Raw genomic sequence first — 27,471 nt, forward strand, 5'->3', positions numbered from 1 at the left:
CCGGGGACATCAGACGCAGCTGGGTAATGCAAACAGGCTGTGGGAGGAGGTCAGCCAACGCAAATGAGAAGCATGTGGCATCCACTTCCCCTGGGCTGGCAGGCTGGCACAGGCCTCCAGGCCGAGGGAGACGCTGCGGGAGGGAGCCCAGGGCAGCCAGGTGCTGGGGGGCAGACCTTATGGGGGATGGGGGGTCCAGCTGGGGGCTGGACTCTACGGGGCCCAGGAATCAGGGGAACAGCTCGGCCCCTCCTCCTACCAAGTCTTACTGCAAAAGAAAAGACAGACGGGAGAAAGAGGAACGGGGGGCGAAGGGAGGAAAGATGCGAGGGGATGCAGTCGGGCATCTGAGAGGCAGGCCAGCCTAACCTGAGGGGATCCGGAGAATAGGTCTGCACCCACAGGTGGAAACTCTCAGGAAACAGAAACTGCTCAGCGGGCTTTCTAATAATGAGGGCTTTCCAGGAAAATGAGGTAGTGAGCTCTCTGTCACTGGGAGTGTGTAAACAGAACACCCACTTGCCTACGACGCTACGAGGGAGTAATTTCTGCTTTAGGTGGGTGGCTCAACCAGACAATTTCCATTGTGTCTTCTGTGAATCCCAGAGGGGGAGGCGGGGGCTCTGCACGGAGACGGTTCTTCTCTCCGGCTGTACAAGAAGGCGCCGCAGAGCAACAGGGATGGGCCTGGGGGCTCTGCTCAGCCGGGTCAGCGCAGGACCCGCTCTCCCTGGAGCCCCGTGGAGCTGCCTGCACCCCCAGCCCTCGAGGTCAGAGGCTGTGGGCTGTGGGCACGGGTGTGGAGGGGCGGCCCAGAGCAGGGCGAGGCTGGAGGTCTGCAGAAGACGAAGCCTCTGGTGTTGGCAGCTGGGTGGGGACGGCCACGGGGGTGGGCGGTTGTGCCCGCAGGAGATGTTAGCGGGTGGGACGAGAGCTAACGGTCAGCAAGCAGCCCAGGATTCCAGGCGACTTGGTGCTGTTCTGCCTCAACCCCCATCCACGAGGGCCTGGGGCCTGAGGGTGGAGCCGCTGCTGACCACCGAGGGCATCTCCCTTGAGAGAAGCCCTGGGCACCTCCCCTCCACGTGTCCTTGTCCCCAGAGCACAGGAGCTACCCCGAGGCCTTCCCGGGGAGGGGGAGGAAGATGGCTTTGGCTGCAGCGGCCTGAGCAGGGCGAGGCCCAGAGGCTAAGAGCAGGACCCCACGGGCCCCGGTGGAACCCGAAGCCTAGCCCTGGACACGGGGAGCAAAGAAACGTCCTCCCCAGCGCTACCCTCGAGGAGACAGAGGCCTCGCAGCGGGGAGGGTCTATGCCAGCTGCCCCTCCGCTACGCACGCGCTCACCTGCAGGCCTTGCCTTCCCTCACCTGCGGCTCTACAAGCCCGGGAAGGCTGCAAGTCAGCGCCCTCACCCTCCTGCCGGGCCTCCGGGGAACCGCTGGGAAGGCACCGGGCACGGCCCTGCGTGTGGAGCCTTGGTGAGCTTGCCCACGCGGCCTGGCCGCTCGGACACTGGATCCTGGAGGACCCCCCAGTGCACTGAATAACAAGGAAGAAAACCATCGGAGCAGCCATGTCTTCCCTCCCCCTATCCACAGCATCCCAGAATGCAACCTCTAGAGTAAACTCCCACCCCCCACAAAACCCCACAACAAGCCACTGGCTTAGAAACGGATAATTTCCGGACTTCCTTCCCCTGCTCTGTTTGGCCTGCGCCCCTGAGGGCCTAACCGTTGTCACGGCAACCCCTCACGTGGGTCCAGACACTTTCTGAGAAAGTGGAACCAGGCGCTCCAGCCGCCTGGGTTCCTTCGCACCTGACCTGGTCCCCTTGCCTGGAGGGCTCAAGAGGGGGTGCAGTGTGCGTGGGGTCACCAGACCGCTTGGAGGTTCTCGGACTCAGGGCTGAGGAGATGGAGAAGTGTGGTCGGGTCGAGATTGTGTATGTAACTGCTCTGAGTTAAGACGGGCTCTCTTAGGCACCTGGGGCCCTGTCAGGGTCCGATCACCTCTCTCTGCACCCCTCCCTAATGCCGACAGGTAGGAGAGAGCCGTGGAGCAGCTCTGCCATTCACAAATGGGGAACGTGAGTCCCAGAGGAGGTCACAGAGCTTAGGACTTCTGCACAGGGAACTCAGGACTGCGGCCTCCTGCCTGCCCCAGACCCAGGCCAGGGGCCAGTGACCTTCCCTCTGGAGCCGAACTGCCTGACATGGACTGTCCACCAGGGTCCGAGGGCATACGATCCCTGAGACAGGCCCCCTTCCCCTGGACACTCAGCCCTCAGTCTTCCAAGTTTCTAGGGTTTCCCAGTGGGACCCTAGTTCTTTGGCAGCTTCCAAAGCAAGGGAAGGGCAGGGCGCCTGCCTGGACCATCTGGGCCCCAGCTGATTCCTGGCAAGCCGTGATCAGCTTTCATTCCCTTTCATTCCAGAAAGGCTCTTATTCGGGGCTGCCTCACTCCCTCTCCCTCCAGCAACCGGGGCTGGGCAGCTTCCGGGGTCTGAGATGGTCCCAGGGAGTAAGCGTGTCCCAACTTGGAGGCTCACGGGTGTAGAACCTGCGTCCTTCACCACCATCCGGAGGCAGAGGCGTCCACTCGTCTCCCCAGGGGCCACCCTGCTCTCCAGGGAGGGTCCTGACAACCGGACACCTTCATGGGTTCCCCTGTTCCCCCATTCCACACAGGAGAGGGGCTCTACCTGGCCGTCACCTTCTCCCTCCTCCTCCCCTGCCCTCCCTGCTGCACCCTTCAAGGTCACAGCACTGCCCTCCTGGGGCCAGCCCCGCCCAGGGTCAGTCCAGCACATTCACCAGACTTTCCACTCCTCTCCCCGCACCAGCCCCGCCGTGGGGTCATCAGGGCCGGTCTGGTGGCCCATGCCCAGCACACACCAGCCTGGTAGGGTCCCTCTTTGCCTGCTGACTCCCCTCCCTCAATCAGGTCCCCTACACAGAGCTGTGACTTAATAATCAGGACAGACTCAGGACAGACGTGCAGAATCTGCCTTCCCATCACTGGCTCAGGGAAGACTCCAAGCCCCTCGAGGCTCTGACCCTGCGATTCCGGACCGCCTGGGAAATGGGGTGTGTCCTCCCCTCACTCCCAGGGGCACTCTGAGACATGACAAGTGCCAAGTGGGCTGAGGGGTTACCGCAAAGCCTCTCCTCCCGCCCTCCTCTCCCCTCGCCCACCAGCTCTACGACTATCTGCCGGGGTTTCTGTGGTCACTGCCTCTTGAGATGCAACTAAGAGGGCTTCGGCCAAGCCGCTAGGTCCTGGGGCAGTGTAGGGACTGCAGGACTGGGGAAGCCTTGACCTTGAAATGGGGCTGTGCCCTCCGCTCTTCTGTGTCGCTGACACTCCCTCCGCTCCCCCCAGAGACAGCCCCCGCCTTCCTCTCCCCCATCCCACCCCCCCACCCCACCCCCACCCCCCACCCCCGTCTCAGCCCTGCAGGGAGTATTCTCCCCGCCTGCCCCTGCACCTCCCCTGGCCTCAGTCACAGCTCAGTACCACCTCCTCAGAGGCGCCTAAGCAGGCCTTCTTTGGCGTCTGCAGTTACTTTCTTTCTTTTCTCCTTTACTGTCTGTTTCACCCCATTAGACTGTAAGCTCCTTGAGGGCAGCACTCCGCACAGGGCGGGAGGGGGGAGGCCGCCCCTCGGCTTCTGCCCCCACCCTCACGTCCACGGGTCCCTGCCTGCGGAGGCCGGGCCCTCAGGCCGCTGCGCCCCCCCCCCCTTTGCCCTTGTCCAGCCCCCCGACTGCCCCTGCAGAGCCCATATGCGGCCTCCTCTGTGAGCCTCTGAATCCGAAGCTCCAGATCCCTGCCCCTGCTCGGGGTCCCTCGTCCTGGCCCACACGGGGCCTGTGGGTCCCGCGAAGGTCGCGGTAGGTCGAAGCCGTCCTTCCCAGCGCTGCCTCCTCCAGGCCGCCAGGCGAGCACCTCTCCCCCCATTCCCACGCGCCCCACCTCGTCCTGCCCATCACTCGGACCGCAGCCCGCGTCGGTCCCGCCCCTCACACGCGCACGGACACGCCCCTCCCCAGCCCCCAGCGGGGCTGGCAGCCCGGGAAGCTCGGGTCCCTCGGCGCCGGAGGACCCACATCCCCGCCACCGCAACAAGTCCGCGGAGCCACGGCGGCCGCCCGGCTCCGGGCCTCGCCGCTGTCCTCTCGTGGCCCCGGCACGGCCCGCGCCGGCTCCCGAGGCGCAGCGGCCTTGCGTCCCGCGCATCCCGGGTCCCTCCCTCTCAGGGCACAGGGTCCCCGGGGAAAGCAAGCGCAGTTCCGGGCCCGCTCCGGGTTTTTTGCTTAGGCTCTTCAGGCTCGGAGAACAATGGGGCAGCTCTCTGCGCTTCCTCCGCCCGAGCGAGCTTTGTTCCTCCCTTCCCGCCCGCTCGGCTTCCATTAGCCAAAAGGCGAAGGCTTCCCAGTCAACCAGGAGTCTCCGCGCGAAAGCCCAGACCCTTCCACACGCCCTAAAAACCTGCGGAGTGGGGTGGGGTAGGGGTTTGGCCCAGGCCTGGGGCCGGGGCCGAGGTACAGGACACGCGTCCAGATGCGGACAGCTGGCTGCCCGCCTGCCCCCAGGCCCCTGTCGTGCCTCCTTGCCAGAGCCCATACCCGGGAAATCCGACTCGTGCTCCCACCGGGGATCCACAGAGGAAGCGGAGCCTCAGCTCTGCTCCGCGGCCAAACAGCCCTCACATCTGCTTTCCCCACATCTGTGCTCTAGATCGGCTCCCACCGGCGCTCCCCGGCAATGCTGACTGTCATCTTGCCCAGCACAGACCACACACGGCAGAGGTCACCACCAGCCCCCCAGGTTTTGCCGTATTAAGATTCTAGGCTTTAAGATCCCAGGAAGCTGATGGGCTCTATTTCTGAGAAGCTGAGCCCCCCACCCCATTGTCCAGCCTCACCTCCGGCAGGCCAGAGCAGAGCGCCGGCCTGGGGACATCTCTACCCAGGCGCACTTCAGCCATCTGCACCTGGGGATGGGCCAGCCCTGTACATCTGGGCGCAGTGTCCCCGCATAGCCCGAGCCGGGGCCTAGAGAGCCCCGCCGCTCTCCCCACAGCCTCCCTGGCAGCGGGCGAGGGGAAAGGCAGGGGTGGGGCGGGGAGGCAGGACTCACCCAGCACCTGGCTGAAGAGCAGCTGCTCCAGGTCTCCCAGCACGGTCACCACGAGCTCGGGGTCCACCTTGAGGAAGGCGCGCTCCTCCTGGCCCTTGGCGGGGGGCACGGGCCCGGAGCCCTTCTGCGCCTTGGCTTTGCTGGAGAGCAGCTCGTCGTCCGACTTGCCGTCGTCGCTCACGGCCGCCTCAGGAGCCTTGCTGAGCGGCTTGACCTCGGCGTAGGGGCCGCGCGGGATCCGGCTCGGCTTCCCCAGGCTGGGGGCGAGCGGGGCCAGGGGGGTCTTGGCGCCGCCCGCCGGGCCGCCCTTGGCCTGGAAGAGCGAGTGCTCGGACTTGGACAGCGTCTTGGACATCAGCGGAGCCTCGCGGCCTTTGGGGCCCGCCTTGCCTAAGCCCTTGGGCGCCTTGGCCATGTCGTCGCTCCACTCGGGCTCGTATAGCTGCATCTTCTTCTCAGAGTCCGTGAGGAACGAGAGGTTGGTGAGCGACTTCTGCTTCCGCAGGTTGGAGGCGGGCGGCCCGCCGGGGACTCGGCCGTCCACGCTGCCGGACTTGAAGACCTTGAGCTCCGCCGCGCTGGCCTTGGCCATGCCGCCGCCGCCCGGCGCCTTGGCGCGCTTGGGCAGCATGCCTCTGCCGTCCGCCGCCGCCTTCCTGCCCGCGCCCCGAGGCTCGTCCGCGCCCTCGTCGCCGCCGCCGCCGCCGCCGCCGCTCTGCTCCACCTCGGGCTGCACGCTCTTGACGCTGCCGCCCAGCATTCTGCCCGCGAGGAGCGCATGGACGATCCGCGCGTCTGCAGGCACCGGGGGCGGGGGGGGGGGAGCGCGCAGGGAGGAGGAGGCGGGGGAGGGGAGGGGAGGGGGAGAGAAAGGACGGAAGAAACCGAGGAGGAAGGGGAGAGGAAAGAGGAGGGAGCGAGGGAGCGGGGAGGAGGCGAGCCGAGGCGCAGGGGAAAGAAACGCGAAGAAGGAAGCCGGGGAAAGGGAAGGAGCGCGGAAGCCGTGGAGCGATGGGGCGGGGTCGGAGGAAAAGGGGCGGGGCGGGGAAAATACAAATCAAAATCTTAAAATCAATCAAAGAAGAACGCAAGCCCCGCAGCTGGCCGGCGCTCGGAGCTGCCCGGCGCCGGGACCCGGTCCCCCGCCCGCCCCTCCGCCCGCCGGCCGGTGGGTCCCGTGGGTCGCGCGCCGCCCGCCAGCGGGAGCGGAGGCTGCGGGCTGCGGCTCGGAGCGCAGGAAGGAGGAGGGAGGCGGAGGAGCCGGCGGAGAAGGGGGAGGGGTGTGCGCGAGCGCCGGGAGGTGGGGGGAGAGGGGTGTGCGCGAGCGCCGGGAGGCGGGGGGGAGGGGTGTGCGCGAGCGCCGGGAGGCGGGGGGAAGGGGTGTGCGCGAGCGCCGGGAGGTGGGGAGGGAGGGGTGTGCGCGAGCGCCGGGAGGTGGGGGGGAGGGGTGTGCGCGAGCGCCGGGAGGTGGGGGGAGGGGTGTGCGTGAGCGCCGGGAGGTGGGGGAGAGAGAGTCTATTTCTGGCTCGAGAGGGGGTGGTATCTGCAGCCGAAAGCCAGGGGCGGATGAGTAGTGGGTAGGGGGAGATGAAGGATTCGACCCGGTCTTCTCATCGCTTTCCCAGCCGAGGCGGGCGGGTTCCGGGGCACGGGTTGCCCCCTGCCAAGCCCGGAGGTGGGGGGGGGGCGGTGGAAAGGTTCCGTTGAGCTGGTGTGGGCGTGCGGGTAAAAGGGGCTGAGACGGGGCGGCTCGGGACGCGGAGGGAGAGTGGGCTCGTGAGGCCTGGGGGGAGATGCGGCGAGCGTGGAGAAAATATACAGGTCGCCTGGGAAACTCCCGGCCCCCCACTTGCCTTCCGTCTCTGAGGCTCCAGGCTGCTCTCCTGAAGTGCGGGGTGCCTCCGGAGGACGGGGGCAGGGGGTGGACGAGGGTGGCTTGGGAAGACCCAGGGTTGACTGGGCAGGGGCCTCAGGGCGCTGCAGGCAAGGCCTGACTCTCGGGATCCGGAGACTGGGTTACCAATGACTGTATGACCTTGTCAAAGTCACTGCACCCCCTCCCCCGTCTTCTCTCACGGTGGTTACAGTACCAGCTTAAGAGCTAAAGGGACTTTGGACCTGCAAAGCTCTTTGTCAAACCCAGGGCATCAGGAGAAGCTGAGCCCTGGCCCCTTACCTGCCACACCTCCAGTGGAGCCTGCAGAGCGCTTAAAAAAGACATTTTCCTATAGCCCTTCTCCCTTCCCTGCCCCCCGGGCCCTGGGGTCGAGGGGGGACTGGAGGCTAGAGGCTGACAGAGCAGGCAGCCGTTTGCATGGGGCTGTCCCTCAGCAGAGGGCGACACTGCCCATTCTCCTCGGCCTCCCAGGTCAGGGCCAAGTTGCCTAAGCAAAACGGTCCTCCCGCAAGAAAGTGAGGGACAGGAGAAAGGGAGGAGTGGGCCCCGGCGGAGCCACACACTGGGGAAGGCACAGCCCTGAGAACCCTTTGCCAGAAAGCACTAGCCATCGGATACCTGCCCACTTCATCCCCAACCTCCATCTCTCTAGCCCCAGGCCCCCTTCACCCTAGAATCGGAGTCTCCTGCTTCACGCACTCCGCTAGCGCTCATCACAGCCTGCCTGGTGTGAGAGGCATTTGTGTACGCGTCCGTCTCCCCCACCGGCACCCACGCTCTCAGGGACGGAGCCGTGTCTCTCGGCACCTTGGTGGAGCAGATGCTGCCGCTGTGTTGGTAACGTGGATTTGAAGGCCTGAGGGCTGTGCTCCGGGCCTGCTCCCTGCATGGCTCCTGGGTCCCGTCCCCAGGACTCTGTCTTCCATCCTCCCAGGCCTGGACTGAGACACTATAAAGTCTGCAAGTCCAGGTGTCATGGCAGAGAGAATGCACTGACCGCAGTACTGAGCACTGACTTCTCAGGCAGAGGGGTGTTTGGTAAGAAACGTGGACCCTTGGCTGGGCACTGGAGAAACAGAAAGATGGCGATTCTGCCCTCAGGGAACTCAGTGTCTGGGAGGACATGCAAGATAGCACTACAAGACCTGGGAGAATACTCCTCCTTTTCATGGGAAACAGCAATGTCAAGCACATCACCACATTCACTGCAGGCAGACAGACGGAGGTGGGTGTATACTGATTACAGGAATGACAAGGGGGAGACTCCCAACCCCGGAGAACAGAGCTCCTGGCTGTCTCACTGATGCTGTAACCCCAGGGTCTGGCACTTACGTAGGAGGTTCCCAGTACGTATGAGCATAGGAGTAAGAGGTCGTGCTGGCAGGTGGGAGAATAGGTGGAGGAAATCTCAGAGGCTTCCTGGAGTAGGATGCAGTGTAAATAGGGAAGGGTTCAAACGGGGGGCGGGTGCAGGGTCAGGGGCAGTGAGTGCAAGTTCACTAGAAGGTCCCCCAGCACAATGCAGACTGGCCTCTGGGAATGTGTCCAGAACTTCGGAGACTCAGGTAGGCTGGGATGGCGATTTCAGATAGGGAGTGAGAAGCAAATGGATGGGTAAAGGGACTCAAGTGGTTTCATGCCAGAACTTGGTCCGGGCACAGAGAGTACCCAAAGGAGGAGGCCAGTCAGGAAATCTTCCCTCTGGGCACACGCGAGACACTCATGCTTAAGCCCAGACACAAGATCCCAGCTCAAGGAGGGGATCCAGTCCCATCGTCGGTGCCAAAGGTCTGGGTGATCATGCGCTCCCTCCCCCGACACAGGCCACTTTTCATGAAATCACAATCGCTTCTGAAGTCCTCATCCTTACTCGGGGGTCTCCTCCAGTTTGCACAAGACACAGCTAATTCAGTCACGGGGGAATCTCACCATCCCTAAAAAGCGCAGCTTGACAGTCTGGGGACACTTGTTCCCTAATGTACCAGGCTACAGTAGTTTGCTTGTTGTGTGTACGTTCTCCTCCTGCACATAAATTCAATCTTCTTAGCAGACAAGGAGAAATGAACTGGCTGCCGTCTGGCCGAAGGGCATGATTTGCGCTGTGGTCCAGCCGGTGCGCGCTGCTGTATACAAGGTCCGGCGCCTCCTCCGGCCCCTCGTCTCTGGTACCCATGTCTGTAGGTTCCCTCCTCCCACATCAGTGCCTGGAGTTGCTCTGACACTACTCCACCTGTTGCGCTGTCCACTTGCGCTTCCTGGTCCCTGGATTCCCACTGCCCCGGACCTGATCCTCCTTCCTTCCTCATCGGCTCCCGTGTTTCAGCCTGGTCCCTGCCCCCTCTCTTTATTCCCCTGTGTCTCCTCCCGAGGGATATCACATGCCCCAAACCCCATGCCCGTCCCCTTGCTTCAATAAACAGCTCCTGAAAATTTGCCTCCTTCTAGAAAAGAAGGTTTTCCACGAGAGAGGCACCAGGCCCCCTCCATCCTCCCTCTGCATGAAACACCACCTGCCGATTTATGAGGCAGAAAACACCTTCCGTGCTCACCTTCCCACCGTCCCTCTCTAAAGGGTGTTGCTGTGATCACGGGGTGGTCCCTTTAAAGCGTCATCTTGGCATCCTGGAACTTAGAGACGCTCCCCAGTGAGGCCTCTCCCTCTGTCTGGCGGCTCTCTTTATTCCCTTCACATCCCCTGAGTTTCCCACCATCCTCTACTGCAGTGGGAGCCCTCAGCTGCCGTGGCAACAGCCATTCCAGCATCAGTCGATAAAGCCAATATACGCTTCCTCAAGTGATTCCTAAAAAGAGAGGATCCTGCCCTGTCACGGCACCCCCAATCCCAGACTGGAGCCCCTCCCACCCTGCCCCGTCCCCTCGCCCCACTCTGCAGGACCGCCTGGCCGGGAGGGTCCAATGAAGAGAGAAGGCGAGGATCTGTGTGCGGAGGCAGAGGCCCGGCTGGGCAGGGAGTGGGTGCCGGGGACTGGACCCTGCCTGGGCTCCAGAGGGGGCTTGGGAAGGAGGCTAGTTTGGAATCATGAAAGTCCCCAATCTCCAGCCCCCCGAACCCGCTCATCACCCCACTCCTCTCTCTCCAAAGGCATTGGCAGTCTCTGCAGTGGGTGTGGGATGAGCGATCTGACCACATCTGTTGACCGATAACTTAAAGCAACTCGAGGAATGAAATACAGGCACACGGCCAAGGACAGGCATGCAGTGTGATGTTACATCCCTCTCCCGTGACTGGAAACGGATGCAGCCCTGGTTGTGGGAGGGCGTTCTGGGATCTGCCCCTGGGTTTGAGAGAGGATTTTGGGGGGTGGGGAGTGAGGAAGAGAGGAGAAGTTGGGAAGGAGGGCTAGGCTGCCCCCACCTGGTTGACCTTGAAAGGTGACCTTGGGAGAAGGTGGGATCTGAGGCAGGGGGGAGTGGGCAGGCGAGTCCACACTCGGTTCCCTCAAGGGCTAAGGGCAGAGCAGAGAAGAGGGGAGGGTTCTCTTGATTTCTATGCCCACAGTCAGGATCTGGAGAGCAGGGGCTGGGCACTAGCCCACCCACCCTGGGCCAGGGGCTGAGCGACAAGCACCTTCTTTAAGGTGTCCCCACCTGACCCCTGTGATGAGGTCCTCCATCACCTCCTGACACCTCCACCTTCGTGGAAAGCCCTCCAGCCACTGATGCCCACTTCCTTCTGCCCTTTTCTCTTCCATGTCACCGACCCCCCATGTCCTTCCACCTCTCAGCAGGGACTTGTTGACGAGGCCAGGCTGGAGGCCGCGGAGGTGGCTGATGCCCGAGTGGTGTCTCGTCTGCAGCTGGACGGCCAGCCTCCCAGTGCTTACATCTGCTCAGCGCCTCCACACGCCAGCTCTGACAGGTGCTGCGGGTGCAGCAGAGGACGGGACAGACAAAAACTCTTGTCCTCATGGGACATCCACTCCACTGGGAGGGACAGGCAGTAGACAGAAATGTCAGCTGCTGAGAAGTGCTGAGGAGAAGGAACAAAGCAGGAAGGGGATGTGAAACCGCTGTGGGCAGGGGGTGACTCTCCGATTCAGTGACCAAGGAAGGCTTTACTGAGAAGGTTCATTTGAGTAAAGATCTGAAGAAGAAAGGGGACAATCTCTACGGATATCTGGGGAAGAGGTTTCCAGGCAGAGGGAACAGCCCAGGCAAAGCCCTGAGGCAGGGTGTGCCTGGTGTGTTCGGAGAATCGCAAGATCAGAGGCACATCTGCTAGAGAGAAAAAAACGGGGCCGGCGGCAGGCAGTGAGGTCAGGATGTGATGGAGGCCAGTGTGCGGAGGCCTCAGAGGTCATCCCTTGGCCTTTCGCTCAGTGAGATGGGAGCCCCCCGGCAGGCTTGGAGCAGAGACTGGTACAGCCTGGCTCCCCCTCGGAAGGGTCCCTTGGCTGCTGGACGGGGCTCCTGGGCAGACTGCAAAAATCAAGGTGAGGCATGATGGTGGCTTGGAACTGGTGGTGACTTCGGCGGTGGTGAGGAATGGTCAACGCTGGGCATCTTTTGAAGCCGTTAGGGTTTGCTGATGGACCAGAGGTGGGTCTTTAGGAAAGAGAGGGGTCAAGGATTGGGTTGAGACCCCAAGGATTGGGGCCTGGACAGTTCTAGGCCTGGGGTTGCTGTCAGTCAAGGTCGCAAAGACTTCAGGAGGAGCTGGCGTGGAAAGACGATTAGACCCTCTGCTTCTCCTCCTGGCCCTTCTCAACACCAAAGGGCCCTCCTGTGCGATGCCTTTCCAGACTCACCCACACGCTTACTGCAGCCAATGCAATAATTTCCCGGCATCCAGCCAACATCCTTTATCCACTCATCTGTGATTCCCAAGGATCCACCCTCGGTTGGCTTTACTGACCATGAACTTTTCCCAGAACCCATCACGGCTCTTTGCACACAGTGGGCTCTCAGAAATATTTGATGAATGACGATTGATGGAATGAATGAATGCGTGACTCAGAGCAGATGTGTGGGGACTGTAAACAGCAGTGACCTCTCGGTACCCGTGGTGAGACACAGCGCAGCTGGTGCTGAACGGCAGCCAGGCCCGGGGACAGCGTCCCAGCCACATCTTCCCTCCCTTCCCTACAGCCCCGGGCTGCGGGGAGGCCGGCAGACCCTCCCTCTGCCCCTTTGAGGAAGCTCCAGTTCTTGTGACCTTGGGACGGGGCACAGCTAAGACCCTCTCCTCCCCCATCTCTGCCCTGCACACCTCTGGGGGACAGGGCGGGAGTGGGCAAGAAGTCCTCACGTTCCCTCGCGCACCTAGCAGTACCACCAGGCACGTGACCCCCACCCTCCCGGGCCACCTGGAGGAGAAGAAGAGCCAGTGGACACAGTGGTCCAGCATGGATGTACCAGCTGGCTCGCACCTCATCCAGGAAGCCCTCCCAGACTGATCCTCTTGCTTCCTCCCAGCCTTTGCTTTCCAGGGCCTCGGTAGCTGAGACGTTTCCGTGGACTCTGCAGGGCCCTGGCTCCGCCTCTCTGGTCCCAGGAGGCTCCCTAAGCTCAGGGTTGGGGGGTTTTCCCATGGGCTCCAAGGTCAGGAGTGTGGGCCCAGCAGAGATCTGCTGTCTGCCTGTGCTGGGGAAAATGAGGCCCAGCCAACCCAAGGCTGGGAGTGGAGCCAGGGACCGTGGGCCCCAGTCTGCCTCTGGCCCAGCGTCTCAGGGAGCACTTCCGGGAGGCTGAGGGTGCTGCGGAAGTCTAACTCCAGCCCACGTTCCTGGGAGCTCACAGCAGCCTGGACGCATCTGCCCTGAGCCTCCATGCCAACAGGACGGGGGTGAGCCTGCTCATCCTGTGAAGTAGGGGGGCCGACACGAGCCCAGGAGGACACAGGGCCCGAGCCTGAAGCACAGGGTCCCCAGCTGGAGGGCAGGGCTCTCCCGGGCTGGGAGGGTGTAGGTCCTCTGCTCAGAGGCTGGGTGCTCCGGGTGTGCAGCCCCACAGGGAGTGGGGACTGTGGCCGAGGGCCTGAGACCCGGGAGGTGAGGTCCGATTTAGGGCTGGGCTATGGCTCCCTAACGCCCCCAAGCAGCCTGACCCCCAGGCTAGATCACGGGACCTCCGTTCCTCAGCAGGGGAGCCAGGCATGCACAGCAAGACCCTGGGTTCCTGCTCTTCTAAGCACCCCGCCCAGGCCCCCTGAGTGCTGACGCCCTCCTTCTCCATTTCAAGCCGGAACTCCGTGATGGCGGGCGGAGGTGAGCTGGGTGGCTCCCCAGGGAAGGACTGCCCCCCACCCTCTGCTATCAGCCGCCACAGAGGCCAGTGCTGACCCGCACACAGCACTCGGCCTCCCTCTCCCGCCCCCGGGAGCCTTGCTCTCTGATGCTCTCCTACCCACCCTCCGGTCCAGGCCAAACCCCACGCCTGCGCCTTGGCTGTGTCTGCCCTTCTCCCCGATGCCTTCTCTTATGTGAATTCAAGTCCAGTTCACCCTTCAAGGCCCAGCCTTGGAGCCGCCTTCTCTAGGAAGCCTTCTCTGACTACATCCCACGCTTATCTTGAACTTTCCTCTCTACCGATTATAGTCAGGGTGCCACGTAGTCAAATTCTGCCCAGTTGTATCCTAGGGAGAGATCCTCCCCCTCTGGCTAAATTGTAAGCCCCCCATTATAGACTGCATGTTGGTATCCCCCCCAAATTCATAAACTGAAACTCTAATCCCCAGTGTGGTGGTATTTGGAGATAGGGCATTTGGGAGGTAATTAGGTCACAAGGGTGGAGAACTGGCAATGGGATTAGTGCCCTTATAAGAAGGGGCACCAGGGCGCCTGCTTCCTCTGAGCCAGGTGAGGACACAGCGAGAAGACGGTTGTCTGCAAGACAAGAAGAGAGCTGTCCCCAGGAACTCAAATGGCTGGCACCTTGACCTTGGCGTTCCCAGCCTCCAGAACCGTGAGGAATACATTTCTGTTGTTTAAGCCGCCTGGTCTACGGTACTTTTGTTAAAGCAGCCTGGGCTGACGACGACGTCTCCCTACATGGAGCTGTTAAGAAGGGCTCACTGGGCTTCCCTGGTGGCGCAGTGGTTGAGAGTCCGCCTGCCGATGCAGGGGACGTGGGTTCGTGCCCCGGTCCGGGAAGATCCCACATGCCGCAGAGCGGCTGCGCCTGTGAGCCATGGCCACTGAGCCTGCGCGTCCGGAGCCTGTGCTCCGCAACGGGAGAGGCCACAACAGTGAGAGGCCCGCGTACCGCAAAAAAAAAAAAAAAAAAAGGGCTCACTGATGCTTGTGGAGCTGCGGGGAAGGGGGTCTTTACCGCCACTAAGCAGACCCTCTTAGACCTGTCACTTGCACTGTTCCGTCAAACCCCCTGAAGCGGGGACTCTCATTATCTTCATTATACAGAGAAGTATGCTTGCCCAAGGTCACCCAGCAGGCTGCTGGTGGGATCAGAACTTGAACACACATCTGCGGGTCTCACAACTTCCCACAAGTTCCTGCTGTTTCTCGGGACTTGCTCAATAATTGCACGTGATCCCAAAAGGAGGCCTGGGTCCTGGAGGGGGTGTGGGGATTGGGAAGGACGACCTATCCAGCCAGGAGCTTCCTGGAGCCCGGATGCCCACCGCACCTGGGGTCTGCCTGGGTCCAGGACTGCAGTCACACTCGGACTGGCCCGCAGACTACTGGGGCTGGGGGACAGGGTGGAGGATTCCTCTTACGGCCCCTTGTCCACAGCACCATGGGCCCTTCGTGGCTCAGCCTCGGGACCTCTGTCCTGAGATCCTTGTCACTTGCAGGGGACCTGGCAGCCCTAACACATCCAGGACCCCTTGGGGACGTCCTTATTCCCGAGTCTTGGGGGTCTCGGGTTCTCTTCAGGACTCGCTATGTGGCCTTAAGAGAATGCCCACATTCTCTGCCCTTCAGCTGGTCAGAAAGTCAGGCCGGGGTGGAGGTGGGCTTCCAGCAGGGAGAGGCAGGAGGAAGCACCTGACCCGGAGGACTCGGCCTGAGTCCTCCTGAGACCTGCTCCCGGCTAATGCAGAGACCAGGGTGAGAAGTCTGGAGGTTCCCCGCACGGGCTTGGCTTCTATGTTGCCATGGCAACCGTGCCCACACACCTGCTGGGCCTCAGAGGAGCTCTGCAAGGCCCAGGTACACCATCCTGAGACCAGGAGCAACCATCGGTTGTCGTGGCAACCGCAGGCCTGAGAGGTGGGGGGTGGCGGGCAGGAACTCTTGCCAGGGCAGGGGGAGGGCGGCGTGTGCTGGCTGTGCCCTGTGTCATGTGGGATGGAGGCCCATGAACTGCCTGTATGTATGTGTCCTCTGATGCAGGCGAACCTACAGTCCGCTTTGACCCGTCCGTGCAGGATTGGCTGTTCTAAGGTCAGAGGAACCTCAAAGATAATCTTACTCAGTTTTCTGCTTTAGGGCAGACTGGTCCGTTTGTAATCAATCCTATTACCTTGCTGTGGGCCAAGAAACCCAAAAGCCAGATGAGGAAAAACACAAGGCCCAAACCCAGGTTGTCTGGCCAGCGCTGTGATGATATCACTGCCACAGAGCAGAATTTCTTAGTCTGGGTTCACAGACCAGACACAGGAGGCCCATAAAAGCTACCATCAAATGCAAGTTTTGTGCTGTGAATACGTCCATTTGTCTGGGAGGCGGATTGAGTGTCCAGCAGCTTCTGAAAGAGGTCCTTGACGCCAAAAAATTAAGGACAGCTCTAAGAGAAAGGAGAAAGCTCTGCCCACCTGGGCCGGGGAGGGCCGGGCCGGCTGAGTTAACGAACCTGGCCTCTTCCTACCTGCAGATACACTCCCATCCGGTGGCCGCTCAGATGGCAACTCTATTAGAGTTTTGTTAGGTTTTTAAACAAGGCATTAAACGTAACAGAAGAATGCCATGGCTCCTGTCTCAATGAATGGTAATGGACTATTCACTGGTGACCGCTTGGCACTTACAAACTGCCCTGCAGATGCCCAGAATACCCACTGGTGCGGGCTGAGGACTCCACCTCCCTATAGCCTGACCTCCTCCCCAGATGCTTCCCTCCTCTGCTCCCCGCTGCACACGCCCGCCTCCCAGGCGGGAAGGATGCAGGAGCTCACGGGGTCCAGCTCCTGCCCTGGACTGTCAACCTGGGCTGCCGGGCTCCACTGGCCCTGGGCCTGAGCCTCCCTCCTGCCGCAAGTCCCTTCCCTCTCTGACCTCAGCCCTTCTCCCCCCAGAACCTGCTGGCTTCCCTCCCGCCCTTTGAGAGAAGGGACAGCTAGGTGCTTCCCTGCCCTCCCCGCCCCCAGGGCTTGGGCGACCCCATGCCCACCCGCCCTCCCTCTGCCCGGACCCTTTATCTTCAGCTGCCTCTGAAGCCCCCGACCCCTAACCCAGGAATAATGCACAGGAAGGCAGGGCTTTGATCCGGGCTGCCTCTTAGAGGACTCGTGTGGACGAATGTTATGACCAGGGGTGATTCTCAGCTTAATCGTCCTGGTCACTGCGTCCGTGTCCCCTCACTCTCCACTGTGTCTCCCAGAGCTCCTTCTGGGCGGGCTGCTGGGCATATTCTTGTGTGGGGGGGTGTCTCTCAGCGGGGACCCTAACCCTGTAATCACGGGGGTGGGGGAGCTGTGGGCAGGGATGCTGTGCGCCCATTTCTGCCCATTCAGTGGTGCCCAGGGCGGGACTGAAGCCTTGCATGTCACTGGCTTGGAGGGTGCTCTCCACCTGCCTGGGCCTCCCCAGAAGTTAGGAAAGGACGAACCCACCTTTGCCCGCGGGGAGGGGGCAAAGCCTTGTGAAACCAAGTCTTAAGGGAACCCTGGAGGCGAGGTCTTTCCACCGGTCACAGAGGGACAGCGGTGGGAGCCTAGCAAACAGCTCCTCCCACGGCTGAGATTTCTAGCTGCCCCGCGACCCCAGCTCCCCGAATAACTGCCCTGAAGTTGTATGGGGTGGTCTGATTTGGAGAGATTCCCAGTGACCAGGCCCACCTCCTCCCAGTAAGCGTCCTTATCCTCAGGACCCGCCCACGGCCCACAGGCGCACGGAGGAATGAACAGGGTAGGATCTCCTAGGAAGAATGCAAGCAGTTCATCTGAGGCTGGAGAGTTGAATCTCAAAGCCCTGCAGGGAGGAGCTGAGTCCAGGACAGACAGGCATGGAACACAGGGGTGAAGCTCCAGGAAAACCACAGGGGATGTTTATCACCTTCCCTCCCACCATCCTTCCCAGCATCAAAGACCCCGGCTTTCCCAGCACTGAAGGTGGCCGCTGCTCACATTCTCAGGGGGAGTCCCGAAGCCAGAGCTCTGTCCTCGCTCACTGGGATGCACGCACACTCCAGAGCTGGGGCTTCTCCACCACGGGGCTTCTGTGCAGCTCATGTACAGTGGCACAGGCTGAACACTGCACAGCTCGACAGCCACAGAAGCTCCACTGGGCAAAGTCTGTGCCTGCTTTGTCCCTGGATGTACCCAAGTGTCTAGAGGAGTGCCTGACATGTAGTTGGTGCTGGATAAAAATTTGGTGAATGGGTATAATTCTGTGGAGTTGGGCGACACAGGGGCCCTGTGTTCTTGGGCAGAACAGGAAGCAGGGAAGCTAGGCCCTGCCGGCCCTGTGCATTGCTTTTCGAGTGCTCGTGGGTGGTAGTCCCGGGGGGCCTGGGCTGCTGGAGGTGAGCCCCATTCCCAGCCAAACGCTGATGTGAGAAGTCCCCCAGGCTCCCCCCTCCCCCTCCCCTCCGCCAAAGAAACAGAATCCAGATGCCTCCAGTTTTTAGGTACCACACCCCGCTCAGCAGGCTACCCTGGATGACCTCACTACCTGGCCTCTCCCTCTGCGGCCCTCCCCGAGCCAGGCCCGTCTCACTGGTCATCTCACAGCCTCCCCGGCCTCCCTCGGTGCCCAGGGACGTGTCCCCTGCCCCCAGGGAGGTCATGGCAGGGCTGGCCCAGAGCGTGACCTCTGAAGGCTGGGCTCCAATCCTGGCTGGACCACCTTGGGATGTCCCCTACCCTTCCGTCACCTGTAAGGTGGGCACATTAGGAATGGCCCTCTCCCCACCCCAGGGCAGCAGCAGGTCGTGCCCAGCATGCGCTGAGCGGCTCCCGCGTGCGGGCAGAGCTTCGCGGCACTTGGCTCGCACGGGTGCGTGTTATCCCCTCAAAACCCTTGGAAGAAGGTGTGGGTGTCGTGACACAGGCACAGAGAGACTAGGAACAGGCCAAGCCCGCACAGCCAGCAAGCAGCAAGGCCGCGATGCCAGCAAAGGTGTGGGTCCCCACCCCGCCCAGGCGTTGGGAGGACCAGAGGCGCGTAGGGCAGTGCCTGGCTCGGAGGAAGCCCAGTGGAGTCGGCACTGCCATTCAGTGTTACGACTACCTCCTGTCCCAGGTCCTGGAAGGCTGCTCCATCGCAGACGCCTACTCTGTTTATCCCCGAGCTCTGTGCCCCTCCAGCCCTACAGCGGCCCTGACCCGCCTGAGCCCCGAGAACACAGCTCATAGCGCCTGCCCCGAGCTTGCGCTGTGTTTTCTAGTCGATTGTCTGTGCGTCCTCTCTCCACGGATGGCTGGGACACAGGCCCGGCTCAGCCCGAAACTCCCCAGAGGGTGGAAACGTGAAGTGGGGTCCGGAGGCGGGGGTGGTGGTGGTGTGAACGCAGCATGAAGGACACAGGCTTGGGAGGCAGAGGCAGCAGCATCCCGGGCTTGGCTCAGGTCGGGGGAGGTGGTGGCGGGGACTGGCTCGCGGGAACTGGCTCACCGGCCCGTCCCCTTCCCGCCGCCTGGCAGAAGTGAGGGAGACCCAGCTGAGCTTGAACCATGCAACCGGCAGCAGACGGGAAGGCAGGGGTGACCCCGGAAGAGGGTGACCTGGACTCCAATCCTAGCGCTGTGCATCCTCAGACAAGTTGTTTGCGTAACCTCTCTGAGCCGAGCTCACTCATCTACAGCAGAGCAGTGGCTCCGCCTCAGAGCGTGTGTAACGTGCTTACAAGGACTTTGAGCCTGGCACCGGGCCTTGCACACAGTAAGTGCTCAATAATAGCTCATCAGCATTTGGTCCTCCCTGCATCTGGGGAGTCCGAGGCAGTGGTCCCAGTTTCAGCTCAGCTGTCACGAACCACGCACGCTGCCCTGAGCAGGCCTTCCTCCCTCCCCGGGCCTCTCTCTCCCCAGTGAAACTGAGGCCGGGCTTGGGGGAAGCTATAGTCCGTTACAGCTTTGACCCCCCAGGACCTTCGAGCCCAAGTCCTCTGCAGTCCCGGGAGAGCCTGGTGGGCATGCGGCCACCTGGGGGCCCAGAGCAAACCCTCCCCGAGGGAGGTTCCAGCCTCGCTCCTGCCTGGGAAGACACACCAGATCTGGAGTCTTCTCTCCCAAACCCACACGATGTGGAAAACTTGACTGTGGCTCAAAGATGGAGTCGACTCAACAACAGAGAGGGATAAGGAGAAATGCGAACAGGCCCAGCGCGAGGCCGGCTCCCGGGCTCCTCGGCCTCGTGTGGGAAGCCAGGCGGGGGCTGGGCGAGGGGGGCTCGTGCCCCAGTGATACGCGGTGTGAGGACGAGAGAAGGCCCCTTCGTTCCCTGCCCACTCAGCGCTCACCTACGCCACTAAGTGGAAGTGATTAAGGCGTCTGTGTCGACCTTGGGGCGACCCTTCCGGTCCCTCGCACAGGGCCTCACACGGGGGCGCCGGCGACATCGGCCCTGGCTTCCCGACTCTCCAAATTAAGACCCAACGGCGGCCCGGGCACTGTTTGTGCTGACGGCAACCAAGGGGCGCATCAGCAGGGGACCAGTGCCAGGCTCTCCCTGGCATAGCTGGGTGGGCACGGGGAGGGTCAGGGCACCAGCACAGTTGCCCCTACACTGCCCGGGGCAGAGGAGGACAGGGCAGCTGCCAGTAGATGGTGGACGGACACTGGGACAAACGAAGGCCACGCCCAGCACCCTGCTTGTGGCAAGTCATCATGGGAAATTCTCTTCCTGCTACAGAGAGCTGGCTCCCTGGTGGCTTCTTGATTGAATGAGAGAAGTAACAAGTGAGTGAGGCCCTCCTTTCCGACCCCCTTCCTCTCATCTCCTCCGTTTCCTCGGGCTCAGAGAACAGAGCCCCTCCCCCACGAAGCACAGGCAGACCCCAAATCTCTCCCCGTTCCACCTGTCAAAGAGCTCGGGGTATCCTTGGCCAAGACGGACACCGTGACCACAGCTACAGTCAGAGCACAGGTGGCGCGGGGGCCTTGCCCACATCCCGGGAGGCTTGGGGGAGGCAGGGGGCTCTCTTCTCGCCGTGAAGCCCACCTCCCAAGGCTGCCCTGCACCCCCCCCAACAGAGAACCCCCCCCCCCGCCATCCACCAGACACTTCCTATCTAGCTGGCGAGGGGGGTCCTGCCAGCCGAGCAGCCCGGTGCTCCCGGGGCCAGCGTGCGCGGATGTCAGTGTGAAATTCCTCTCTGCGCGCATGGCATGGCAATGGTGAGCGGGCACCTGGGTAGCCGGAGGCCATCAGGCCCTAATGATGTGGCACACACATAAGGAAGCCATTACACTCGCAACACTGCAGATGCAAAAATAGAGCTTGCATAGTTTCCTGGTTACCGCATCCCGATACTCATGGGCTTTTGGTACCAGCGAACTGAGGTCTCCTGTCCCTGCAGTGCCCTGCTTCCCCTGCGCCTGCGCTGCTGTGGAAGCGCACGGCTGACTTTCTAGACGCCCGTCTCTGCCCCACGAAGCCCCTCGGCAGGCCTTGCCGTGGCAGAGGGGCTGCTGCCACTCCCAGCACTGCCGGGGACCCGGCCGGCAGAGGGCTCAACATGGACCCCGACACCTGCCCCGCGGGGAAGGCAGGAGCTGCCACCTCCGGCGTCTGGCGACTTCAGGGTCAGGCTGTGCTCTAAGCCCCAGCTTTGCCCACTGTGAGCAGGGCCCTGAGATGAAGCTGTAAGACAAATCCTCAGCTCTGCCAAAAGCAAGTTCATTCCTGTCCTGGGGCAAGCGACCCTGCGGGGAACGAAAGGATGGAGCTGGTTCCCGGAGTCTCACGTACCTCTGGGGTGACCACAGCCATCCTCCGGGGATTTTTTTTAATGTTGCAAGAAAATCAACACACACACCCAAGCCCCGCTAAGAGTTTAGACTCGGACCCCTTTAGAACCCAACCCCCAGCCCACGAGGCACTCACTCACCCCTCACCGTCCCTCCATCCAGAGACCCCCCACTGAGCACCTGCCGTGGCCAGAGGCGGGACAGGCCCTGAGAACAGCCATGGCCCTGCCCTCGGGGGAGGCCGCCGTGCCGAGTTCTGGGGGCCCTCTTGGCAAGGCCCACATTCTGCTTCCCAAGGCGCGTTAAAAGTGGTCCTGGGGGAGGGGGCGGGTGTCAGGCCGTGGGGCCCAGCCAGGTGCCCAGCACCTCCTCTGTTCTGGGCTGGGCTCGGACCTGGCTCTCGGTTGTCAGTCTTCCAGCTCGTCACTTTCCGTCAGGGCCTCAGCGACACCCACCCTGGGCGTTGGGTAAGCAGGGAGCCCGCTGGCTCCTGCGCTGCCCCGAGCTCGCAGGGCTGCTGGGTTTGGTGGAGCGACCCTGTGTTGAATCAAGCACAGCACGAGCTCCGAGTGCAACTGACACGCCGGTGCCTGGCTGTCAAGCGGGGCCGCTTCTCCCCTGGGGGCGGTGGGGAAAGTTCTGGCGCACCAGGAGGAGGTCGCGCCCCCAAAGCACTTACCCACGCACGAGAGGCTCTCCTCAGTCCTGCTGGGGGGGCCGGAGTAGCCATCAGCAGCCCAGCTGCCCTGGCGGAGGGGGCCAGGCTCCGGATCGGTCTGCGCCCTGCGGGACAGAGAATGGTGGTCACTCACAGCGGAGGCCGCCCTGGCCTCGAGGCTCTCCCCTTGGAGGTCAGTTCTTCCCCTGTGGTGCTCTGCCCCCCGCGCTGGGCCGGCCCCCCCAATGGGCATATGTGTGCCCCTTCCCCTGGCAGGCAGCGGGCCTTCTAGGCAAAGTTAGGCCAGGGGCAGGGGTGGGGGCACCCGAGGGCAGGGGGCCACCTGTTGCCCCCGGGAGTCACTCTTCAGGGTCCCTGAGTCCCGTGAACGCAGGGCGTCCGCAGGGCGGAAGGACCCCTGGTAACTCGAGCTCGCGGCCTGTGTCCTGCCCTCAGGCTGCGCCGTGCACCCACGCGAGGGGCTCCGTCTGCAGCTGAGGTCACTGGCCCCTCGGGAGAGCCCAGGGGGCCCGGACCCCAGAGTCCAGGCAGCAAGGAGGTCGGAGGAGGAAGAGGGGCGGGCTAGGCCGGGGTCACCTCGACGCCCGGGGGGCCGAGTCCTCGCCCGGCCTTCTGTGGCAGCAGGAAGGAAGGCGGAGGTCTCCGGGCCCCATCTCCCAAGTGCACACAGGCCTCCGAGCACAAGCCCAACTGTGCAATCGCTCCCAGGAACAAAGGCTCTAGGAGCTTTTATTATAGGCAATTACCCAGGCTCTCCAAGCCGGCCGCCTGCCCCGCCCACGTCTACAGCTAAATGGACCCTTTGGCAGCTTGGTGCGGCGGGGTGGGGGGGGACGCAGGAGGAGAAATCGATGCCTGGCCTGGGCCAGGTGGGGGGGGGCGGGGGGGTCAACCTGCCTCCCTCTCTCTCCAGTCTTGACCGTTTCCAGCACCGAGATGGCCGGGACTCTGGCTGTGTAACGCAGAGCAGGTCTCTCCACTCTGGGCCTCACTGGGTCACGGGGCGGAAGAGATGCCCTCGAGGCCCGGATCAGCCTGAGAGTTCAGGGCTGTGGGAGGTGTTTGCCAGCTCTCAAAGCCACGCAGGCAGCCGGGAGCCCTCGATGGTCTGCAGGCCCCTGTGCCGGGGACGGCGACAAGCAGGGTGGGGGAACCCAGAGGAAGCAGGAGACCCCGCTGCCCTGGGAAGGATGGGGTCACTCGCCATGGGCTACTGTCAGTTAAATGTCCAGGGGCCAAAGAAAAACTGGAATTGCTAGGTTTCTTCAAAGAAATGAGCATCAACCTGGGTTGTTAAAATAAGGGATGCTAGGGGCTTCCCTGGTGGCGCAGTGGTTGAGAGTCTGCCTGCGGATGCAGGGGACGCGGGTTCGAACCCCGGTCCGGGAAGATCCCACATGCCGCAGAGCAACTAAGCCTGTGAGCCACAACTACTGAGCCTGCGCTCTAGAGCCCGTGAGCCACAGCTACTGAGCCCGCGCGCCACAACTACTGAAGCCTGCGCGCCTAGAGCCTGTGCTCCGCAACAAAGAGAAGCCACCGCGATGAGAAGCCCCTGCACAGCAAAGGAAAGTAGCCCGCATGCAGCAACGAAGACCCGACGCAGCCGAAAATTAAATAAATAAATAACGCAGTGTATGGGGGGAGAAAGGGGATTCTAGGCCATGCGGAAACATTTCACCAAATAACGCACACACATAAAGAGCTAAGCACCGTCTGACCCCGAGCAGGCAGGCAGGAACCACGGCTACAAACAGGAAGACCCTGCTGTAGTGCTGACTGGCACCGTCATCGTGAGCCAGGGTGAGTGAGGGGCACACGGGCCGGAGCGCCATCCCGGGTCAGTGAGGAAGCAGCCTCAGCTGCTCCGACCTCAGGAGCTGCACACTTTTACGTCCTCTTCCTGCATCTCCCCTGCATGGCTAGGCCCCCGTGTCCCCTCCCGTCCCAGCGGGAAAGGACAGCACCATCTATGCCAGATGTCGTTTGGAGGTTGAACCAGACGCCGACACTCCTGACCCCGTTAACCGCACCCTCCTAACTGGGGTTCTGAGTGGAGGCCACCCGGGAGGGAAGGGGAAACCCCTTGGGGAAAGAAACCCCTGCTGGGGCTCTTCTCCCGGGGGGCAGAGGGCAGAGGGCAGTGAGGGCGGAGATCTGAGGGAAGCAGACGGTCCCGAGCAGACCCAGACCGAAGGGCGTTTTGCACCTTCTCTGTCCCGGGAGCCGGGCTGCCCAAAGGGAGGCTGTGCCTGGTGGTGGGGAAGGGCCGCACCCAGACCCTTGAGAGGCACCGGCTGAGGAGACAGGGAAGACACCTGCTGGATTCGTTCCCCGAGAAGCAGGTCAGGCAGGAGGGGCCTGGGGATGGGGACTGGAGCCCGACAACCCCAGCTGCTGCAATGGGCTGGAGCGTTGCAGGGCGCAGGGGTAAGTTTCCGTGAAAACAGGGTGTCTGTGACCCTACAGGGCCGATGGCGCGTCCTTGCCGGGGTGGCCCGGCCCGGCACTCAGCAGAGGTGCCCATGGCTCTCACCTGTTGCCTCTGAGGTGTCCTTGGCCCCAGTCTTCCCCTGCCCAAACCACAACCCTCCTGCAACCCTCACCCGGGGCCTAAAAGGGGCAGGTCTAGGAGGCGGGGTGGTGAAGACCCCTGCTGCGGTGGTGCAACACTTTTCTGTTTACAACCCAAAGAGGCAACAGATGTTTGCTGAGCGGAGGAAACCTGTCTGTTCAGGTCACATTGAGACATTCAGAGGAAAAAGTCCCGACCTTACTGGAGGACGTCAGATTCTACATCTGCCAGGGGGCTCGCAGGGTAGATGACGTAAAATCTTGAACAGCTGAACGCCTAGACACTTTCCCCCAAAGATGGATTCAACAGGAAGAAACTCAGGGAGGAGAAGCAAGTCCCAGAGTCCGCAGGGAAGCAGGTCAGGGATGGGAAAGGACCAGTCCCAGGAAGGTGTCTGATTGGCTACGAATGGGAGTCCAGGAGGTCACGGGGAAGAAGTGTCAGGTGTGCCAGGCGGAAGGGATGCTCTGAGGGGCAGGGGTCCCCGGGGCAGGCCTGCTCCCGTCGTGGGGTAGCCGGGATCCCTGCCGTGCCTGGAAGCTCACTGCCGGTGGGTAATTTGTGAGCCTCTCTAGTTGCTGGAAAGTTCTTCCTCCTGAGCTTCAAGAGTCTCTCTACATTCTAAGCACCATGACGTGGGTTCAGGGCGTTGGAGCCGCACCAAGTGAATCTAAGTCAGCTTACAACACGACAACCCTTCACGTCTCTCAAAACAGCTCTCAGACCCTCTCTCAGCCTTCCCCTTCCAAAGCAAACTGCTTCGGCTCCGTTAATCGTTCCTGTAGCACCTTTTCGGATCCCTCACCAACCCGTCCGTCTTCCTCTCCATGTATTTTCGTGCACCAATGTCCTTTTAAACTGTGGAGTTCGTAACTGAATGAATGCAGTGCGCTGGAGGAGGTGGAACGTGCAGACGAGGTGTTGGGGCCCAGCTGTCTGTTACATGGTGAAAGGGAGCCCAAGACCTTTCAGGGGTCAAATCACACTCTTGACTTTGAGGGAAGGGTGCAGCTCCCCTCACCAACCCCAGCCACTCCAGCCCGGGAGACCCAGTGTCCGGGGAGCGTCTCCACCCAAACCGTGGGAGAGCTTGTCCTCGAATCAGCACAGAGAGGAAACCCAGGACGTTCGGTTAGCCGGGAAGCCGCTTCCTTTGCATTTGAGCATCTCTAACCCGTGTCATACTTAGGAATTAGAATGCCGCTTACTTAAGGTGGCCATTTCAGTAAAGAGTTATATTTTTATGAAAGAACCGCAGTTGATGGAAGCGTTTTTCTGTGCTCTCCACTTGTGGTGTCTGAAGAAAGCAGGACAGGCTAGCTTGTTAACCATGCTGGTATGAACGGTGGCCTGGCCACTGCAGACGGTGGTGACGTGGCCCAACGTGACCACGTCAGAAAGAAGCACGTCCGAGCGCCCTGGGGACAGATACGCACAGGCAGCGTGGAAAGTGGAGAGAGAGGGCAGCAGACGGGCAGGTGCAGGGCATCAGTGGGGGCGGCCAGGGGGGCCGTGGGGGTTTCAGCGACCGCGGGCTGGGGGCACAGCCCGTCACGTGCTCTCAGTCTAACTCAGTGGTGGCAGCTGTCCCACTGGTGAGTCGGGCGAGACCGACCTGCCTACCCGCCTACCCAGGTAACTGGCTCTTCGGCAGCCACGGCACCCTGACGCACAGCCGCGTCGGGGGCACCCTCCTGCTGAGCCTCTTTGCGGCGGCGTCCCCAGAGTTGGGTCCGGGTCCCCCTGTTAAGGTCCTAACCCCGCCCCAGCTCTCCAGGCCCCGCCCACCTTCTATTCTCTCCGCCAGCCCCGCTCCCTCCGCGGGCTCCGCAGCTCACCTGTAGCGGAAGGGGGCCACGGTAGCGGTGACAGGCTGACTCTGCTGATGGACCGAGGAGAAGCTGATGACCCCCGGGGCGGGCGGCGGGCGTGCGCTCCGCACGGGGCTGCAGACCGGGGAGCGAGGCCCCGAAGCTTCCCGGGCATCAAGCTCCGAAGACCTGGGGCCCCCAGAACTTTTGTAGGGTACATCTCTTTGATCTTTTCCTGGGTGGTTGGATGGCTTTCGACCTTCGGGAGCTTCTGCATGAGAACTGGTGCGGGAGGGGCTCCTGCCCCGGGTCTGGCGGGTCAGAATCCCTTCCTGGGCCACCCTCTTCTTTCCCTGGGTGCCCTGCGTCTCCCCAACGCTTCTGCACCCAGCCCGGCTGGAGAGCGCTGCTTTGGGGGTCGCCCTGGGACTGCTCCAGGGGGAGCAGGCGAGGCCTTCAGCCCCCTCAGCTGACTCCCTCGCCGCCCCAGAGGCCCTGGGGGAGCCTCTCCCCCGGGAGGCCTTGGGAGACGAGCCTCTGGAAGGGCCCCCCGGCTTGCCCAGTCTTGGCGAGGCTGCCCGCTGCGGGCTCAGGGCCAGGCCGGCCTGGTGCGGCCGCAGCCGGGGAGAGGCGGTCGGTGTATGAATCCTGGTCTGGGAAGCAGCTCGAGGCACAGGGATGGAGGAGGCGTAGTGAGGGCGGCCGGCAGAGTTCACACTGGCCGTCCCGTCCATGGTCAGCAAGGCTGGCGGCAGGGCTACTGTGCTGCGGAGAGAATGCGGACAGTTAGGCGGTGCCCCAGGGAAGGGGCACGGGGCTCCCGAGGTCACATCCTGACTCGGTCTCGGGCCCAGCTCGAGGCGAACCCCTCTACCTCTTGCAAACACACACGTGAAAGTGCTCGGGGATTGTAATGCCCTGTACAAACGGAGTAATCTGACCTTGACTCCGTTCCTGTCCACCGATCGGGGCCAGACTCCCCTCCCACAGCCCCTTCCTTCTTGGATCTCTCATTGTACCTGAGTCTAGAATGTTCTGCCCACGGTGAACCGACTCCCTGTGCCCCCAGCCTGCTCCTGCCACCTGCCCCTTTACCTGATGCCTGGCTCTCCCCCAGGACACCTCTCCAGTGGACTGTAATCTCCCAGATGCCACTGGGTGTGAAGGCGGGGCAGCCCATCACAGTTACAGATCCTAAACTTGTACCCCCGCCCTGGTCAGGGCCCTGCCACCTGGCTCACACCAGCCTCTGTCACTGACGCCACCCCTCCTGGTCCCTCCCCACCGTCCCCACCCACCCACTCTGTCCCTGGAG

The 27,471-nt window shown here is 62.3% G+C and overlaps 1 protein-coding gene across 4 annotated transcripts in view; it reads right to left on the reverse strand.

Moving 5' to 3' along the window:
• Window positions 1–27,471, reverse strand: part of NAV1 (neuron navigator 1) — a 211,499-nt gene that overhangs the window by 122,203 nt on the left and 61,825 nt on the right. For 3 of the 4 annotated variants that reach the window (XM_060126314.1, XM_060126299.1, XM_060126307.1), the window contains exons 2-4: window positions 26,184–26,921; window positions 21,771–21,874; window positions 5,145–5,939 (exon numbers count right to left, since the gene is read on the reverse strand). In XM_060126314.1, coding sequence (XP_059982297.1) covers window positions 5,145–5,939; window positions 21,771–21,874; window positions 26,184–26,890 — 1,606 coding nt within the window. In that variant the 5' untranslated portion in view covers window positions 26,891–26,921. The remainder of the gene's footprint in view (window positions 1–5,144; window positions 5,940–21,770; window positions 21,875–26,183; window positions 26,922–27,471) is intronic. The other variant, XM_060126324.1, reaches the window with a different exon arrangement.

The sequence above is a fragment of the Lagenorhynchus albirostris genome, chromosome 2 (genome assembly GCF_949774975.1).
Source record: "Lagenorhynchus albirostris chromosome 2, mLagAlb1.1, whole genome shotgun sequence".
Lineage (NCBI taxonomy): Eukaryota > Metazoa > Chordata > Mammalia > Artiodactyla > Delphinidae > Lagenorhynchus > Lagenorhynchus albirostris.